The 18585-nt window shown below is 53.7% G+C and overlaps 2 protein-coding genes across 5 annotated transcripts in view; one reads left to right on the plus strand and one right to left on the minus strand.

Moving 5' to 3' along the window:
• LOC111142423 (DGCR8, microprocessor complex subunit) overlaps positions 1 to 13315 on the plus strand; it is a 31922-nt gene extending 18607 nt beyond the window's left edge. For 2 of the 3 annotated variants that reach the window (XM_022495487.1, XM_022495486.1), the window contains 5 exons: positions 6980 to 7080; positions 7410 to 7516; positions 8695 to 8822; positions 10240 to 10353; positions 11357 to 13315. In XM_022495487.1, the coding sequence (XP_022351195.1) occupies positions 6980 to 7080; positions 7410 to 7516; positions 8695 to 8822; positions 10240 to 10353; positions 11357 to 11440 (534 nt within the window). In that variant the 3' untranslated portion in view covers positions 11441 to 13315. Of the gene's footprint in view, positions 1 to 6979; positions 7081 to 7409; positions 7517 to 8694; positions 8823 to 10239 lie in introns of all 3 variants that reach the window. The other variant, XM_022495484.1, reaches the window with a different exon arrangement.
• Positions 13316 to 13806: 491 nt separating this feature from the next.
• LOC111142383 (tRNA methyltransferase 2 homolog A) lies at positions 13807 to 18423 on the minus strand. Of its 2 annotated transcripts, none has more exons than XM_022495411.1 (12): positions 18155 to 18423; positions 17331 to 17893; positions 16962 to 17070; positions 16592 to 16773; positions 16283 to 16397; positions 16075 to 16190; positions 15885 to 15996; positions 15146 to 15316; positions 14922 to 15018; positions 14568 to 14684; positions 14353 to 14449; positions 13807 to 14252 (listed from the first exon to the last, which is right to left on the minus strand). In XM_022495411.1, the coding sequence occupies exons 1-12, from the start codon at positions 18176 to 18178 to the stop codon at positions 14021 to 14023; spliced, it is 1935 nt and encodes a 644-aa protein (XP_022351119.1). In that variant the 5' UTR covers positions 18179 to 18423; the 3' UTR covers positions 13807 to 14020. The 2 variants fall into 2 exon arrangements, with proteins under 2 accessions (XP_022351119.1, XP_022351120.1); XM_022495412.1 differs by having other exon boundaries at positions 14922 to 14997; positions 15194 to 15316; positions 18155 to 18422.
• Positions 18424 to 18585: the final 162 nt, after the last annotated feature.

Genomic DNA, 18585 nt, shown 5'->3' on the forward strand with positions numbered 1-18585 from the left:
TGTTGGAGAGCCTGGTACTTGGCTCCCCACAGCCCGCCAAGGCCCTTAGGACTGGTTGTTGCAGTTGATGATGCCCGGGCTGTATAGCTTGCACGGCACTCTGATACAGGGTGGCAGAAACGGGAAGGGTGACTGCCCTTCTGGTGCCGGGAGTCGGCCTGGCCTAGGCAGGCAGGGCATGTGTGGCTCCAGCAGCCTTTTTGGAGGATGGAACTTTACTTTGCCACAGCAGCTTCTCTGAGCAGGCTCCACTGTTGAGCCCCAGTGGGGAGCAGGGGATGGGTGGTTGGTGGGGGGAGAATGGGAGGTCTTACAGGACCCCCATCCACTTGTCTGTGGCTATTATTGTGGTAAACTTTAACTCAGTAAATGACAGTTGACTTGAGAAATTTTTGACTTGTTGCGATAATGGAAAATTCTCCAGGGTTAGTAGAGCAAGGGTTAGGAACGGCTGGTTTCAAGATAACATCCAAGACAATCTATCTTTTGTGTTGTGGCCTTTATGATACCACCATCTTGCTTGGTTGGTGGTTGAATGAATAAGCAGCTCAGTCCAGTTTTTAATCTGAAAGTCTCTGGTTTCTCTGGCTATGGTTCACTTTCGTATTTGGCACCATTGTAGTTGCCTAAGCAGGGACTGCCCGGTTTCAGTCTGGCCAGCACAGGGACCCAGGGTGTGGCTCCTAGAGCCTTGGCAGGATATGTGTGTTGCACAGTGTCCAGTTCCCTGCTCTGGTCCAGCTGCCCTTTGCAGCCTACCACCTGCATTGTGGCATCCTCATAGTGGCCATGCAGTGGGATGTGCACCTGGAGGGCTGCAGGCTGTCCCTAACCTGTACCATCAACCCTGTCACTGCCTCATACCTGGTGATCAAAGGCCTGGGGTTACTTACCTCTTCTCTTTTGGAGGTGCATGGCTTTGACAGTGACCAGCTGGCAGTCTTTGTGCTCTGTTCTTTCATCCTCTACCTTTCTTCCTGCCCTCAGTCTGCAAGGTCATTGTGGCTGCACCCTTTTCCTTGCATTTGCCCGAGGCATCTGTGGGACAGATGCTGTGGGTTTCTGGAATTTGTGCCTCGGGCTGTGTGGATTGTAGTAAGATTCAGGTTCTGGTGCTGTACTCTGGGGCTTTTCTGGAAAGTGAGGGATCTTCCCAGTAATGACATCAGAAAATAGCCTGAGAAAGGTTTCCCTAGGTGGAGGAGGCCACATGGGCAGCTTGGAAATCCCAGGTAAAAGTTCCCTTGTTCACACAAGGGGCTTTATCTTGTCAGTTCTCCCAATTCTCTGACATCAGCGAGGGGTGTACAACTCTGGTCAGTTCTCACACTGTCTATGTGGAGTTGACTCAGTACCAAAAGACTGTACACCTCACACTCTGGCCACAAGTGGGGTGCCCAGGCCACCCACATTGGCCAGCCAACTACAGATTCAGGGGTTCACATGACTTCCCTCAGGTACATTAATTTGCTTGAATTAGAGCTTATTTATTTATTAAGATTTTATTTATTTATTTGACAGAGATCAGAAGCAGGCAGAGAGGCAGGCAGAGAGAGAGGGAGAACCAGGCTCCCTGTGGAGCAGAGAGCCCAATGCAGGGCCCGATTCCAGGACCCTGAGATCATGACCCGAGCCAAAGGCAGAGGATTAGCCCACTGAGCCACCCAGGTGCCCTGAATTAGAGCTTTTTTAGACTGTTCTCAGAACTCAGGGAAAAACTTTGTTTACTGGTTTATTATAAAGGATACAAATGGACAGCCAGACGAACAGGTCCTTAACTGTGTTTCATCTTTCTGGTGACCAGTCCGATCATGAAGTTCCCATCATGAAACTATCTAGGGTCCCCACCTAGCCCCCCTAGTCTCCTCATTAGCATAAACTCAGGTGAGGGCCAGAGGGGCTCATTTGAAGAACAAAAGGTACACCTATCACTGAGGAAATTCTAAGGGTTTTAGGAGCTCCATGCCAGGAACTGGATACAAGGATCCAAATATGTGTCCAGTGACCAAAATTGTCCTCATTCTCTAGAGAAGTTTTTTCACACTTAGAATTTAGTTGTATGTGTGTGCACACATACACATTTGTATTTTTCCCTTGTTTTAAAATTTGTCAGAGAAGAAAGTAGCTTTTCTGTCAGGTTGGATGTGTTAGAGCAGCTCAATCCTGACTGATTTTGCTGTCTTGCTCCTAAAAAACTGTGACAGTGTTTCTTTCATATCCTTGTGAGTAGCTCGGTAGGTAGTAGCCCCTCTTTGCCATGATGCTTCTGTGGAGGTTTGGTGCCAGAGCTGGGGCTGTGGGGGCAGCATTCCCTTCTTATGTGGACTCCAGGGGGCGAGGGGACGGTAGGATGCCAAGGTGGGCTGGGGGGCCCTGGTTCTTTGGGAGCTCTCGCTGTGTCCTCCTGTCCTTGAGGTGCAGTGGCACGAAGTTAACACACAATGGTGGCATGGATATATAGAACATCCAGAGTGTGAGAGCTGCTGTGTGGGCAGGACATGCTTGGTGTTGATTAAAAAGGCAAAAACGGGTGCCTGGGTGGCTCAGTTGGTTAAGCAACTGCCTTCGGCTCAGGTCATTATCCTGAAGTCCCAGGATCCAGTTGCACATCGGGCTCCTGCTTGGCAGAGAGTCTGCTTCTCCCCTCTCATGTTCTCTCTCTCTTTCAAAGAAATAAATAAAATCTTAAAAAAAAAAAAAGAGGGGCACCTGGGTGGCTCAGTGGGTTAAAGCCTCTGCCTTCAGCTCAGGTCATGATCTCAGGGTCCTGGGATCGAGCCCCGCATCAGGCTCTCTGCTCAGCGGGGAGCCTGCTTCCCCCTCTCTCTCTCTATGACTGCCTCTCTGCCTACTTGTGATCTCTGTCTGTCAAATAAATAAATAAAATCTTAAAAAAAAAGAAAGAAAGAAAAGAAAAAAGAAAAAGCTGAAACAGAGTGCCTGGGTGGCTCAGTCTTTAAGCTTCTGCCTTTGGCTCTGGTCATGATCTCAGGATCCTGTGATCGAGCTCCGCATCGGGCTCCCTTCTACATGGAGAGCCTGCTTCTCCCTCTCGCTCTGCTTGTGTTCCCTGTCTTGCTGTGTCTCTCTCTGTCAAATAAATAAATAAAATCTTAAAAAAAAAAAAAAGGCGAAAACACAGGACCAGAATTGGCACCGTTACCCACTCATAAGACCTGGAGTGATTTTTTTTTTTCCTCAGTATATTATTGCTTTTTAGATAGCTGTGGGTTCTGGTTGGTTCATGGTTGTTCTAGAATTTAGGTATTAGTGACCTGTTGTTTTTGCCTTTTTGCCCCTCCCCCCCCAATTTACTTCTTAATTTATAGAGAGTTAAGTGCACTTTTGGGTAGATATTTGTGAGTTTTGAGCCATGCCTGTCGTTTTGTCACGTAACCCACAGCACAATCAAGACAGAACATTTTCAAATCTTCTCCCCCTCCCAGTTCTCTTGAACTGTCCTTTTGTAGTCAGAATTTTCTCTTTTCACCCTGCTAGGCATTGAGCTGTCTTCCTAGGTTAGCCAATTCCCAAATGTCTTATCAGTGGAGTCCCAGGGTAGGTAGCCTGAGAACCAGGCTCCAGCTCAGTGATGCACGTAGGATTCATCTCTGTTGGTGCCTGTGTCGATGGTTGGTTGTTTTTGCTGCTGACTGCCCACTATAGGGCAGTGCTGGGTGTGTTCTTCCTTCTTGATTGAGGGGCGTTGAACACATTTCCAGTTTTGGTGTTTAGCACTTAGTTGCTACGAGGCTGTCCAGGGTTCCCTGTGAGCGTAGTTTAGTAAACACCCAAGATGGCCTTGCTGGGCAGTACGGTAGATGTGTTTTCAACTGGATGCCTTTGCACATCTGTGGGAGCAGCATGTATGTGTGTGTGGGTGTGTCTCTACATTTGGTTCTATCTCTTTGGTCTGTGTGTCTGTCCCTTCAATGCCACACCTTCTTAATGTGATGAAATTTTTTTTTTTTTTTTAAAGATTGATTTATTTGAGAGAGAGTGAGTATGGCAGGGAAGAGGGCATAGTATCCCAAGCAGATTTCTCACTGACTGGGGAGCCCAATGCAGGGCTCAGTCTCACGACCTTGAGATTCCCACCTGAGCTGAGACCAAGAGGCAGATGCGTGACTGACTGCGCCATCTAGGCGCCCCAGTGACGTGAATTCTTGAAATCAGATTGTGAACCCTCTGACTTTGTTCTTTTTCAAAAGTACTTCCATACCATGCTCCTTTGCCCTTACATATAGAAGCAGTATGTCAGTATGGAAAGTTCTGTTGAGATTGTGATTGGAATTGTGTTACATCTGTAGATAAAATTGGGGAGAATGTATTTCCTAACAGTATGGTGTCTTTCAGCTCACAAGCCCGGTGTGTCTCCCCATTTATTGAGGTTTTCTTCCATGTCATTTTATTGTTGCTTGTTCATCTCCAGTGTTCAGATCCTGCTTTCATTTTCTTGGATTTAGACAGAAGTGTTTCATACGTGTTTGGGAACTGTTGTGCGTAGCACTTTGGTTTCAGTCCTGACTCTGGATTGCTACTGTAGAGAGATGGAATTTACTGTCTGTATGTTGACTGTGTATCTTGCATCTTCGCTAATTGTATTATTCTAGTACTTTTTCTGTTGATTTCTTTGGAATTCTGTGTACAGAGTAGGCTGACTGATTAAAGTTGGTTGAATTTCTTCCTTTGCAATCTGGGTGCCTTTTGTTTCTTTTTCTTGGTTTGCTGCTCTGGCTAGAAGCTCCATTACATGGTGAGTAGCAGTGGGGAGAGTGGCCATCCTAGTCTTATTTCCGATCTTAGGTGGGAGTGATCCAGCCTCTGACCACAGATTGTGATGTTAGGTGTCAGTTTTTTGTTGGTGCCCTCTATCTCGTTCAGGACAGGTTCTTCTATTCTGGGTTTGTTGAGTGTTCTTATCATGAAAGGGTGTTGGCAGTTTGTCAGGTGGCCCTTTCTGCAGCTATTGATATGATAGGCCTTTTCCTCTTTAATATATTGATAGAGTGAATTTGGTTGATTTATTTAAAAACTGCATTCCTGGGATAAGTCCTCCTTGGGCATGGCATATATTTGTTTATATTTGTTACTGGTTGGGAATTGCTAATGCTCTGTTTAGGATTTTTACACGTGTGTTCATGAGAGATATCAGATTCTCTTTGTCAGGTATTAATAACAGGGTACTACTAACATCATAAAATGAATTAGCAATTGTTCCTCCTCTTAAGGTTTTTTGGAAGGTTGTCTAGAATTGGTGTGTCCCCCGCCCCTTACATGTTTGGCAGTTGTCACCAATGAAGCCATCTGCATGTGGAGTTTTCTTTGCAGGAAAGTTAGAACTACGAATTCAGCTTCTTGAAAAGGGCAATTTGGGTAGTTTGCATTTTTCAAGGAATTAGTCCATTTTCTCTGAATTGTTGAATTTATGGGTGCTGGGCTGTCCGTGGTGCTCCCTCATGGTCCTTCAGTGTCTGTTGGGCATAGGCTTCTATGCAAGGCTTCTTCCATACCGTTGTCAGTGGGTCACTTTTGCCCTTTGTGCTGCATTTCCTATATGTCCCTCTCAGGTTAACTATCAGCCACATGTGACTATGGCACCTGGTACGGGTAATTGTGGCGTGGGCCTTTGCCAGTGGCTCCTGGGTGTCTTTGGGCTTCTGAGTGGGTGTTCTCCAGCTGTGTGTGTGTGCCTTGGCTCTCTCAGGGAGGATCCTGAGCACACAGTTGTTTTCTACCTGATCAGCCTGGTCCATAGCCCAGGTGCTGGCTGCTGGTTAGAGACTGGTCCTCGTAGGCTGAGTGAGAGCACCAGCCACCGCTGATGGTTTGGCTGCCTGGCCAGCCACTGAGGATGATGGGGCCTGGGCTTGATGTCTTGGTGAATAACTTTCCCTGGAAACTGATCCCCACTGATATGGACACTTGTAAGTGGAGGTATCTTGTGGGGACCTGTTGGAAGACAATAGCCAAATGGGAGCAGGGAGATTTTCAGCTCATCAGAATCAGGAGTTCTCTTCAGAAATAGTGCCTTGCTTTTTTCGACTCTGTCGCACTGAGTCTGTTGGTGGAGGGAGAGGAACCCCTGCCTCCCTGCCCAGAGGAGCAGTGTTACGTTCTTATAAGAAGAGGGAGGGAGGTGGAGAAAGGGCCATGCGGAGATGGGAGCAGTGCTGCCATAAGCCAAGGAAAGTGTGGGGCTGTCAGTACCCAGGAAAGCCAAGGAAGGATCTCCTTGAGAGTTTTCAGAGGGAATGTGGCCTGCTGACTTGTTTGGGCCTTTTGGCCTCCAGAACTGTGAGAAAATAAGCCACCCACTTTGTGGTACTTTGTTACAGCAGCCCCGAAGCCCAGCAGTCCCCAACAGGGAGGTGGGCTATGCTGAGAGGGTAGGCCATGGCCTCCCTTCATTGGGGTGGCTCAGCAGAGGCCCAAGCCTTGTTGGGGTCACAGCCACTTCCTGGCTGCCGCCTGCCTCTGTTGTGCAGAACCTCCCTTTTTTCTCCTAACATATGGGTTAGGTGGTGTCTCACTAGTGATTGGTTTCAGAGCCAGGATGGATGACTTTTTTTGAAACGGGAGCCAGCCAGGCCTTTTGTAGCTTTCAGGAGGCTTGCCCTTTTTTAGAATACACTGCTTTTGTCTGACTTAGTGTCTCTCTTCTATAATCTCACGAAGATCTCCACATTTTTCTCCTAAGGTTGTCTGTCTTTAGATTTCTAAGTGTCTGATCGCACTTAGATTCAGAAAAGGCTCCCAGGCAGCACCAGGCTCTGTTGCAGCATGTTCTCCCCAACCTAGTACAGCACTGCTTGTCCCGTCCCAGGGGGCAACTAGACAGTGAGGTGGGGCTATGACCTGCTCCTTGAGGCAGTAAAGAGGACAGGGAACTTCTGGGGAAAGCAGACAGCATGGGGAGCAGCCCTGCGCGTCCGGCAGGCTTGGTCCAGCACTTAGGAGTGGCTTCCTTGTTTTGTAGTATTTTAACCACATCAGTATTGAGGACTCACGGGTCTACGAGCTGACCAGCAAGGCCGGACTGTTGTCTCCATATCAGATCCTCCACGAGTGCCTTAAAAGGTAGGGCGGGTGCTTCCCCTCCTGAGAGGGGTCATGGGGGCTTCTCTTTTAGTGCCCAGTGTCTTTATTAGCCATTTATCCTGGCTTAAGAGGTGCTGTGAAAGACTGGGCTGACAGTTGTTCAGCGCGTGCACAGAGGCCCCTTGTGCCTGGCGGTCAGTCAGAGTCCATGAGATCAGATCTGGCATGAAGACTGTCCTCCTCCACTGAGAAGTGGTTTGGGGAAAGGGCTGGCATGGTCTTCATCAAAGAGCCTTTCAAGGGCTTTCCTGAAGTTCTTTCCTCCCTTCGCCGCTGATGTCACCTGTTGTCTCTGTTTTTTCTTAAAGAAACCATGGAATGGGTGACACATCCATCAAGTTTGAAGTGGTTCCTGGTAAAAACCAGAAGAGCGAATATGTCATGGCGTGTGGCAAGCACACAGTGCGCGGCTGGTGTAAGCCTTGCCCCCTGCTTCGCGCTGCCCTGTCACAATTTCCTGTGACTGCTGGGGAGGGCACACCCTGCCCTGTGGCCTCTCTGGCAGCCCTGAGCCTCTGTGGCTGGGTCTCTGGCCACTGCTCTGGCATCTTTCCTGAGCTCCTGCCTTGGGTGCTGACCACCTGTGCTGTGTCCACTGGCCTCTCCTCTCAGCCTCTGAAAGCCAGCCACCCTAAGGCAGGGCTGTGGGAGTCCTGCCCACACCATCCCTGTCCTCCTGGTTCCTGGGATTGGGCTGGTCGTTTGGGTTAGACCGTGTGGTCCCTGTGGCAGGAGGAGGGGTTTCCTGAATGGCCACAGAGCCCCTGGCTTGCCGTACTCTGTGTCCCCGTGTTCTGGTGTCTGTGTGCATCACCTGCACTCCTTACCGAATTTGGTTTTTGGAGTAATCACTTTTTTAAAACATTATTTTAAAAGGAAACTGTGTATGACTATCATAAACACAAAACCAGTGCTGGTTAGATTGGAAGATAACATACCAGTTGTCCCTGGGAAAATTGCAGAATCACTTACAGACCCAGCTGTCCCCGTGATCCAGCAGACACCTGTCCTCATGGAACTACCTTCCGGAGCAGGCAGGCGGGGCAGAGGAGGAATGCTGGGGCAGAGGAGGAATGCTGGCACCACTGACCCACCTGTCTGGGAAGCGTGGCCAGCCTTGCTCTGCCTGGCCATAGATGGCTTCTGGCACTCACTGTTCTCCAGACCACTCTGCTCCTTGGCCCTGCCTTCCCTCTGCATAGAAACCCTTCCAAAGTGCATGCACCCTCTGGAAACTTCTCTGGGCTTTCTGATGGAGTCTCCCCTCCCCTCTGCCTGCCAACACCCATTGTTGCTTGTCTGTTGCTCTGGAAGTGTGGGGGTGGTGGGAGGGCGGCCTCATCAGTTACGCCTGTGCTGAGTTCATGAAGCCCCCAAGGGGGCTCTTCTGCAAAGTGGGGTGGGATGGTTCCTGGCCTCAGCTTTGTGAGACCTGGTGCCCAGTGCAGGGCTAGAACACACCTGTACCCCATCTTCTAGAGCATACCCTCAGGTGGGCTGGGGGCACAGCAGGCGTGCTCCTGTTTAGGAGAGGTGGCCATGTTGACAGCTGGGTGTTAGGGATTCCCTCTCCACATTTCGTCTTCCTCGCAGGTAAGAACAAGAGAGTTGGGAAACAATTGGCCTCTCAGAAAATCCTTCAGCTGCTGCACCCACATGTCAAGAACTGGGGGTCTTTACTTCGCATGTATGGCCGCGAAAGCAGCAAGATGGTCAAACAGGTAATTGGGCCCCCACCGTGGAGCACGTGTTTGGGGTCCCGCTGTCCCAGGGGCAGAGTTGGGCAGCTCTACTCTTGTTCAGTGCTGTCTCTTGGGCCCTCTACTGGGCATGTCTGTGACCTTGGGGGATGGGAGGTCATTTCTGCTGTGCCTCCCTCCCTGAGAAGCCTGGGTCTGGCACTGGCTATATGGGAAAGGCTGCCCAACAGGAGGTGCAGGTGGTGGGTGCTGCCAGCCCAAGTGGAGAGGAAGCTTCTTAGCTAAGCCCTGTTGTCTTGACTGCTCTGCTGCACAGGGCTGGAAGCCTTTGGATTAATTTGAGGACCTCTAGGAGCTTGAGAGAGTAAGAGATGCAGGACAGCTTTTCCTGGCTATAAATATCGGTTTACCTTTAACTCAACAGCGTGAATGTGTCATCTGGTTAGTTTAGGCTGTTTTGCTGTGTTGCTGAGATTTAAATCATTTCCCTTAGATTTGTGTGCTTTGTGAGGTGGAAGGAAATATGGGGAGGTGTTTGTGGTTTTTAAGTTTCCCCCTAATGTTTCCAGAAATAGTTCGGGTTATTGGCACCCCAGTAAGGGGAGAGGTGGTCATTGTGGTATCCCTGAAGAGGCCCTCATTTTGGACTTGACAAGATGGAGTGAAGGTGGTGACACTGGGCACCTAGAGTGCTTTGAGGAACCTCAAGATAGGAGTTGCTGAGAAAATTCAGATGTAGTGCAGATGAAGCTGACTTGTGCCTTTATGTCCCTTCCTTTTGTGCAGCATCTTGGTTGGACTAAGATTGAGAGGGAGAAAGCCTGCTTTGGCCCATGAGTGGAAACCCTTCCAAGCTTGGAGGGCGAGGGTCCTGTCTGGGCACAGCCCCAGCTGACATCTTTCGGAGGACAGGTGGAGTCTGACACTCCTAGGCGCAGCAGGCGTTCTCAGAGATGGCCACTTCACCCAGGAAGGGCCTCAGGACAGCTTGGTCCTGTGCTGAAAGTCATAGGGCATGCAGAGAGCCCCGTGTCTGGGGCTGGTGGGCTCCCAGTGCCAGGGTGTGTCCCATCTGGCAGCGCGCCATTGCTGCTGGCTGAGGCCGTGCTCTGGCCGTTACGTTATGAGGGTCAGGGCAGGTCGAGTGCTCCATGCCAACGGCAGGAGTTGGAGGCAGCTGCGTGCTAGGGTGCTTTTGCCTTATGAAGGGAAGAGGCCATAGCTTCTTCCTGCTGAGGGTGAGGTGGAAGTGGGGGTGGCATGGCCAGAAAGTGAGCTGGGGCAGCCGTGGACTGGTCTCGTTCTCTGCGGCTTTGTCAGTCTGCCAGTTGAGGGTGGGGCAGCTGGGGTGGGGTCATGCAGCTCTGGCCGCTGGCCACAATGTGTCGCTGAGGCCTGTCTAGGGCCCTCCTGAGAGCCAGGCGCGGTGCTCCCCCAGGAGACCTCGGACAAGAGCGTGATTGAGCTGCAGCAGTATGCCAAGAAGAACAAGCCAAACCTGCACATCCTGAGCAAGCTGCAGGAGGAGATGAAGAGGCTGGCCGAGGAGAGGGTGAGCAGGAGGCCCTGCCAGCACCCCGGCCATGGCCCCTCGACTCCCTCATCCCCTTGCACTCAGGAGGGGAGGGCTGAAACAGGGTCACGTGGGCTGCTGTGGGGGTGACGTCAGCCTGCAGGAACCCGTCCCTGGCTCCTGATGCCAGTGTAGTACTCCCTCTTCCCAGTGAGCCCGCAGCACTTCCAGAGTACCTTTGCTTTTCTTTGTTTCAGCATTCATGGCACTTGCATCACATCACATCATTTTTTAGTTATATCAGAGTTCTCAGCCCTGGCCTGCAGCTGTGAAGGGCTTGGCTTCTGGGTGTTTCTACTTAGTACCAGCTGTTTGAAAGCAGGGACAGTGCACCTGCCAGGCCTCCCTTACTCAGGGTCCAGTGGGCGACAAACTGCCATCACGGACCTATACCTCAGGCCCTTGGCATTTCTGGAAGAGAGGAGCATGGTTCACAGAGCAAGTGGACCTGGGCAAGGCTTGGTGCTGGTCAACTTCCTCAAGCCACCCGCTTGACAGGCTTCTAGACTAGGACCTTTTTTAGGTGTGGTATTTGCCTGGGCCCGTATAAAACCCTGAGAAGAGGGTATCTGCTGTTTCACCTTTCTGGTGCAAGAGATGCCTCACCCCTGCCCTCAAGTTGGAGTAGGGAGAGAGACCCACCCATGTGGCTTGTCCCTGGTGGCTGTAACTTCCTTGGCCCTTCACTTCTGGGTGTATTCTGAGGCCCAGGGAAGCACCAGCATGTAGTGCTGTGAGACAGCATCCAGGGAGACCCAGCCAGCCTCCCATCTGGCCCACTTCTCAGGCCTCCCCTCCCTCCACCTGGTATGGCAGAACAGTGGTGTCCTCCTGCTAGAGGCTACGGCACTAATGTGCTGAGCTCACTGTCCCTGTCCTCACCCCCCACATTGCTCCCTACCTTGGGCACCTCTTGCTTGAGCTTGGGCTCGGCGACATGTTCCCACATCATTGGCATCCCTGACCTTCGTTGTTCTTCCAGGAGGAGACTCGGAAGAAGCCCAAGATGTCTATTGTGGCGTCTGCCCAGCCTGGTGGCGAGCCCCTGTGCACTGTAGACGTGTGAGGGAGGCAGCAGGGTCAGGCGCGGGGACTGCCAGCTCTGCTGCCAGGGAGACCACCCGCCACTCACTCTGCAGCCTTGGGCCTCTGATTTGAGTTCCTCCCCTGCGGCCAGGCATCTGAGGCCGGGGCCAGAGGGGTGGGGCTCTGGTGCACGGGGACAGCTGGGCCACGCAGCTCTTCCTTGGGGGCCGCCCACAGGTCTGAGTGGATGTGTTCAAGGATGGACTCCACTTACCCACCCGGGTGAGAGCCAAGAGCTTGGCAACAGCTGTGAATGACCTCTGCCTCTGGGGACTTGCTGCAGACTGGTTTGATGAAGGTTTTCATGAGTGTCAGTACATGCACAGACAAGAAGTGACAGACTGAGAAAGTGGTGGCTGAGTCCTGTGGCACTCTGTTCCTCGGGTTCTCGCAGGCCACTGCAGGGGTCTGGTCAGAAGGTGCGTGCTGGCACCCCCGCCCCTTTCCTGCCTCTTGTGTTTTCCCTTTTACTCTGAAAAGGTTATAATAGGAAGGAGTATTTCAGACCTTTTTGGCTTAAAATAAACACAATTTTAGAATCAGCTATTTTTCAGAGATTGCAGGCGAGCCCTCAAGGTGATTCTTTTCCACTCCTGAAACCTGTTGCCAGTGGGAGTATGCAGTCTGCTGGTCTCTGCCTGGCTTGTTACCCTGCGCTGGCGTGTGGTTCATTTCTTCGGAGTAAGTCTTAATGTCCTAAAAACACGCCTTCTTAGACACCGAGGCCCTCTTCACTGGCCTCTGGCAACTTTTTACTGAAGACTTTTGCACAGTCAAGTCCATCTGTCCACCCATCAATTTTTAAAGCTTTTATGATATTTTAGCATTTGGGAAGAAACTTTTACAGCGAGAGTAGAAGATAGATTTGGAATCACGTAGCAGATATAAACAAGTTAAGCATTTTAGCACGATTTTAGAAGAGGAAACCAGGACCGTTCATGTAGACCATCTGTGCTCACAAAGTGGCGTTCCTGCCTGGAGCTTGCACAAGCATGTGGAGGGCGGCGGTCTTGCCTGTGACGGTGGCTGCACTGGATTTTAAGGGCACCTGCCCTGTGCAGCCAGGCCTCACGGCCACCTGTTCCTTTGATCAGCAGTCAGTGGCTCTCCAGGTGGCTCCTGCAGACAGGTGCAACGGGTAGGTATGTCCCTACCCTGAGCCCCAGGGGATGTGGGTGTGCTTGGGGCTCTGGGTTGTCCCCATGTGCAAGGTATTGGTGGCCATACATTCCCTGTTCCTAGGGGCTGTTCAGGGGTGCACTGTTGGCTGTAGGGGCCCACTGCTGGGCTGCATTCTCCACGGGCGTGCCTATTCTCCATCCTGTCCCCCGTGGTTGGTGTTGATGGCATTTGTTTTCAGGAATACAGAATGTCGGTCTTGCGTGCCTCCCACAGTGTATCCCTTCCTTACCACCTATGTGACGGAAGTTGGCTTCTCTGTTGACCTTTATAAAACAAAACCTTCAAATCAAGTTGCTGTAATTAGACACTTGCTTCTGTCTTGCTTCCTGTCTGCAGCTGTGAATCCTCATTTGACTATATGACTGTTTGCCCTCAGAACAGCCAGATGCGCCATTGTGAACCAAAGCTTTGTGCACACGTGTTAACTAGAGGCAGTGAGCCTTGCTGCAGCCTCCCCATGTCCTTCCTCTTGTATTCCCCCCACGCCGTGTGGGTGTGAGTGTTGTGTGCACACAGCCGTGCTGTGGGGGCGGAGGGCAGGGGGAGCCTGTGCTGATGCCACCTCCACTTGGCCACTGGCCGTCGTGTACCTTCTAGGTGGCAGCTAAACTATGGCTGTAAGGGTGAGCCTTGATTGTCTGAACGCATAAAGCAAAACTGTCCCAAAAGGGAATGACTGGTGTTTCTTTCTTCTTAGCATGTGAGGCTGTGGACCCTCAACTTGCCAGAAACAGCCCCTTTAGTCTGTGCCTGGTCACACTGTTCCTACAGCAGCTGGGCAGCGTCCAATCCCAGCCCCAGCTCCCATGGTTTCCCTTCGGGGTTAGGCTGGGGACGGCACCTCACCTCACAAGGCACAGGGAAAGTGGGCAGACCACAGGGCCTACCTGTGTAGACAGGCTGCCCCTTGCAGTGTGTTCTACCTTATGTGTACAGCTGGCTCTGGGCCATGAGATGTTTGCTTCCCTGGCATTAAGCATAAAACCTGATGCTGTTAGCACACTCTGCTCTGACTTGCCACTATGCAGAGGGGCTGACAGAGTGCTAGCAGGAATGGAGGCTCAGACTGGCTGCTCAGGGTGCCCTGTTGACCTTGCCCCCGGCACCTACAATGGGTGGGTAAAAGGGAATGCTGTGTGCTAAGGAGTTTTCATCACAGTAACATCAGTAGTTGAGAAACTCTTTATTCTAGCATTATATCCCAGCTAACCCAGAAAGAAGGGGAGGAGTGGTAGGGGACAGGCTATGGGAGCCTAGGATCCATGGGGACAGATGGACAGCCAAGTCTTGTGCCTTCTAGATGCTGCCTGAGCATCCTGGGGCAAGGACTTGGGGAACCCCCTGTTCTGAAAGGACAAGATTCTAGTTCTCCAGGGAGCTAGCAAGAGGCAGCAGCCCTGGTTTCTTGTACGGTGTCCACTGGGGGCCCTGGTGGGGGTTGGGGTGGAGGGTCCTGGGGTGCCAGGGCCCCTGTGCCATTGGGGTGCTCCACCCTCTCAAATAGGAGGAGCATCTCACAATGTGGGGTCTGCGGGAACAGGTCCACAGCCATAGCCTTGACAGGCCGGAAGGGGGTGCCCTTCACCCGGTTAGATGGAGCCCTGCAGAGGCTGTGGTAGGAAAGGAATGTCAAGGTCAGCCACATGGGTCCACTGGGTCCCTGGTCCACCCTGTCCTGGGGCCACCCCAGGCCCCCCACTTCACACTCACTCCACAAAGTTGCCCATGGCCGCCCGGGGGTTGCAAGAGACATAGAGGAGCCGTTTGAGGTTCTCAGCTCTTCGGATGGCCAGGATCACTTTGGAATCTGAGGAGGTTCAAACAGGATGGGCATCAGGCCTGAAGCTGTGCCGTGTGGTGTGCCAGCCAGACACCCCTGCCCCCCGCCCCTTCCCCATGACACCTCCCAGATGGAGGCCACTTACGCAGGCCAGCACGGGGTGGGTCCAGGATGGCAACGAGCTGCTGGGAGGCCAGTCTGCTCACCAAAGTGGGCACCAGGTCCTCAGCTCTCCCACAGTGGAACTCCACATTGCTCAACTCTGGACATGAAACCACAGCCCTGTCACAGGGGACCCAGAACACCCTCTCCCCGTAGAGTCTGCACGGTGTCTTTAAGTCCCTGGCCAGAGGTGTCCCAGGAAGACCTGCTGGCTAAGGAGCCAGCTTATCATCCAGCTCTGGCACCGTGGGCACACTGTTCAGTCCACGCAGTAGGTGGCCTACTGAACTCTCTGCCCCTCACCCCACCGCAGGCCCTAACAACCACTGGCTCTCACCGTTGTCTCGGGCATTCACCCGGGCATCTTCCACAGCCTCCTGGCACAGCTCAATCCCCACGACTCTCTTCACTCTCTGAAGCCAGGAAAAGACAGACTCATGGCACCCCGCCCCATCCCCACCGCCTTAGGGAGAGAAATGGCAGGAGGTGTTGGAGTGAAAGAGGATCTGGACTAGGCTGGGGGGGGGGGTCACTGGGGGTGGTCATGAGGCAGGTGACAACATGGGTGGGGTGGGGAGAGGGTGTTCTCAGTGGGGAAGGAGAGCTCACTGGGGCCAAAGCCAGGCCGATGGTGCCTGTGCCGCAGCATACGTCCAGCACTGTGCTCTCTGTGTCCAGCTGGGCCCAGTCTCGGATGACTGTGTAGAGCACCTCGGCTGCCAGAGTGTTCACCTGGAGAATGGGCCGGCAGAGTCTCGCTGCCCACACTGGCCTCTCTCCTGCACAACCCTCCTCACCCCCAAGCACTTGGATTCCCTGGGCATTCTTCCTGCCTGGGGGTCTCCATGGCCCCATCCTTGGGTCACTCACCCTCTTCGCAGGTCTCCAGATACCCCCCGCCCCTCACCATCTAGCCGTCTGAGTGCCAGAGGCCCAGTCCTCAGAATGACCCTCAATCCCATCATGCCTAGCAATTCCGCCAGATCTCCTGGCTTTAAAGAGTAACTTGATGGTGAAAACCCACCCTTCACCTCTTTTCTGAGTGCCAGAGCTCACACCAGAGCCCTGGCGTCACCCCAACTCCTGTTCCTACCTCTACATATGACCCTCCCAAAAGGTGATCAGAGAATCTAATAGGAAATGATTTTTCTGCCTTACAACGCTTGTGGCTCTCCTGCCTGGATGTTCTCCCCAGGCTAATCCCTTATCACTGCCCTAGCCCACTGTCCCTATCACATCCTGACATCATGTCAAGCCCCCCCTCCATGTATCTTCATGATCCCCAGGAACTCAGGGCTACCTGGAAGAAGGCGTGAGGAGAGATCCTGAAAGTCAACCCAAGCAGGTCCTCATGGATGCACCGGTCTCCAGCCACATGCTCCAGGGGCAGGCCCTCCTGGCTGGGAGTCTTTCTGTGGGTGGTAGGGTTACGTCTGTCAGTGTCACCAGCCCTTGCAGGGACCCACCCCACCCCTACCCAAGCTCCTCACCGCTGTCCCTCCTCTACAAAGTAGAGGCAGGTCACCCCAGTGGCCTTGCCTGGCCCCGCCATGAAGTGCTGCGCCAAGGAGGCCTTCAGCCCTGCCAGTTCCTCAGGGCCCAGTTTCTGGGTAAGCAGCAGAAAAGGCCTTGTAAGGCTGCGTCACAGCTCGCTGTGGCCCAGACATCCTCCCCCAGGAGGGCCACCCCGCCTGAGACCTGGGGGTGGAAGTAGACAATGGCCATGGCTTGGCCACGGCGGCTGGTGCGCACAGTCAACTGCTTCCAGTGGCCTGAATACGTCTCTGGGTTGTACGCGGAGTATGGAGTGGACCTGTGGGAGCCATGAATGGCCCTGAGTCCCCCAACATCTGCCAACCAGGACTGGGTGAGCATCCCTGCTCTCTCTTCCAGCCACACCCGCCAGATCACAATCCCAGAATCCCCCCAGGCAGACTCTCGGCTCCCAGAGAGAGAGTTACCACCTCGGAACTTCTTGGGGCCCACAGCCCAGCCATAAGCCCTCACCGGATGAACTCCTGGAAGGCCTTCACCACCTGCTTGGTGGCCCCAGGGATGTGCATGGTGTCAAAGGGGGCGGCCACAGCACACGTCCCGCCCTTGTACTTGCCAAGCCGACAGCCGACTGTGTTGTCTTCCCCGTCCACCCCAACGCCGACCAGAAACTCACACTTATTACGATACTCGGTCTGCAGGGAGGCAGAGAGACATGTCTGCCCTTACCCTGGCCATCCAAGGGATGGGGCTGACAACAAGTAACGGTCACACCATGAATACCAACAGCAAATGCAAAGCAGAAGAGGGATGGCAGAAATAGGTGAGAAGAGCTCCTTCAAGGACATGAGAGGAGTTTCTGGCCACACCAGCCGGACCTGACCTGCTGGGGTGATGGCCTAACCCCCTCCAGTGGGCAGCAGGCCTTGTTGTGCTTGTGCCTCTGTGAGAGTAGCCAGGGCAGCAGGGCGCGGTTGGTGCTCCCAATTTCCCTGCAGGATGAGTTGGGGCCAAGGTTGGACTCAGTCCGCTTCCCCTGCAGCCATCCCCAGCCATTCTCTAAATGCCCAGGTACCTGGCCCCTCCCTCATGACCCTCAACCAAGGAAAGCACACTGCTTATACATGGGTTTTACCAGCTAACTACCCAAGAGACCGTGCAGGCCCTGAGGATGTCTGTACAAGGCACAGAATGGGCTGAACAAGCACAGAGCAGAGCTCTGGGGCCAAGGGGCTGCTGCACCCACACTCACTTGGCAAGCTTCTGTAGCACCTGCTCACACTCCAGCTGCTTCCGCTCCAGCTGTTCAGCATAGGGCACGGTCCAAAGAGGTGTCACTACATCTGCGATACATGTGGCTGCTGGCTCACCCTCATCCTCACGCCGCCTCTTTCTGGCCATAGGATCAGCCTTGGGCCTGGCCAGGCGCACGCTCAGTGGGCGGCCCTTCCAGAGGGCACCATGCAGCACACGCAAGGCCTTATCCCGCTCAGCAGCACTGCGGAATGTCACAAAGGCGCAGGGAGGTTGCCCAAAGAGTTTGGTCTTATGAGGCTGCAGGCCAAAGCGGCCCAGAAAGCGTCGGACATCACTGAAGCTGGCGTGGCGGGGCACGTTCTGCAGCTCCAACTTGAAGATCTCAGAGGTAAACAGGTCGTCTCTGATGTAGCTGTAGAGCCCTGGCTGAGGCACGGACTCTGCAGCCGCCTCAGCACCCCCTTCCTCCTCCTTGTCTTCCTCCTGGGGGGCTACTGCTGCAGAGCTACCCTGGGCACTGCTGCTGTCTTGGTCGCAGCCCTCCATGGGCACAGGGCCCTGTGTGGAGACAGGCAAGGACTGGGCTGAGGGCTGGACCCTAGAACCTGAACGTCCCAGGGCCCCTTGCCCCACACCCCGACCTCCACTAGTGCATCTACACCCAGCCTTACCCGCGTTCCGTTTTCCCCTCTCCCAACTTACCCCCTGTCCCATTTTCTCCCAGAGGTTTCCTATCCCGCCTCCATCTCCATCTCCCCCCACATCCCGTTCTCCTCCATCTCCTCCTCCGTCTCCCATCAACATCTCCCTTCACTTTACTTCGTTGTCGAGCTTGTCACTCATCGTCCGGTCGGTCAGCTGCCCAGACTGGGGTCCCCCGCGAGGGCCGCCTCCGCTGCCCGGTCCTGGGCCCGGCAAAGGAAGCGGGCGCTCAGAGCGGCGGCTGCAATGCCGCGAGGCCCCTCGCCGGCTCCGCCCCGGGCGGGGGTGGGACTCGAACCCTCGGTGCTCACGTTCGGGTCTCGGGTATGGGGTACGCCGGCCGCTCGCCTTGCTGGCCACTCTCCCGTCAGCCAACGCGTGCAGCCGAGGCCGAGCGTCTCTATCATCCTGGCTTCCGGTGACGTCATCGCCATGCGCCAGCCTCGATTTCCCTGCCCCTTGGTGAGCTCCAGGGGTGCGCGCCGCCGAGGGGCGGAAGTGCGCGCTAGGGCTGCCGGGAGTGCACGCTCCTCTGGCTGCCGGGCGGG

The sequence above is a fragment of the Enhydra lutris genome, unplaced genomic scaffold (genome assembly GCF_002288905.1).
Source record: "Enhydra lutris kenyoni isolate GAN:26980312 unplaced genomic scaffold, ASM228890v2 scaffoldscaffold8, whole genome shotgun sequence".
Taxonomy (NCBI): Eukaryota; Metazoa; Chordata; class Mammalia; order Carnivora; family Mustelidae; genus Enhydra; species Enhydra lutris.

Coding starts and splice junctions, on each gene's coding strand:
- LOC111142383 (XM_022495411.1), bottom strand. CDS start 18,178: ATGAGTGACAAGCTCGACAACGAA. Junction 14,685..14,921: donor GGTGAATGCCCGAGACAACG/GTGAGAGCCAGT, acceptor TTTCATGTCCAG/AGTTGAGCAATGTGGAGTTC. Junction 14,450..14,567: donor CCCACCCCGTGCTGGCCTGC/GTAAGTGGCCTC, acceptor GAACCTCCTCAG/ATTCCAAAGTGATCCTGGCC.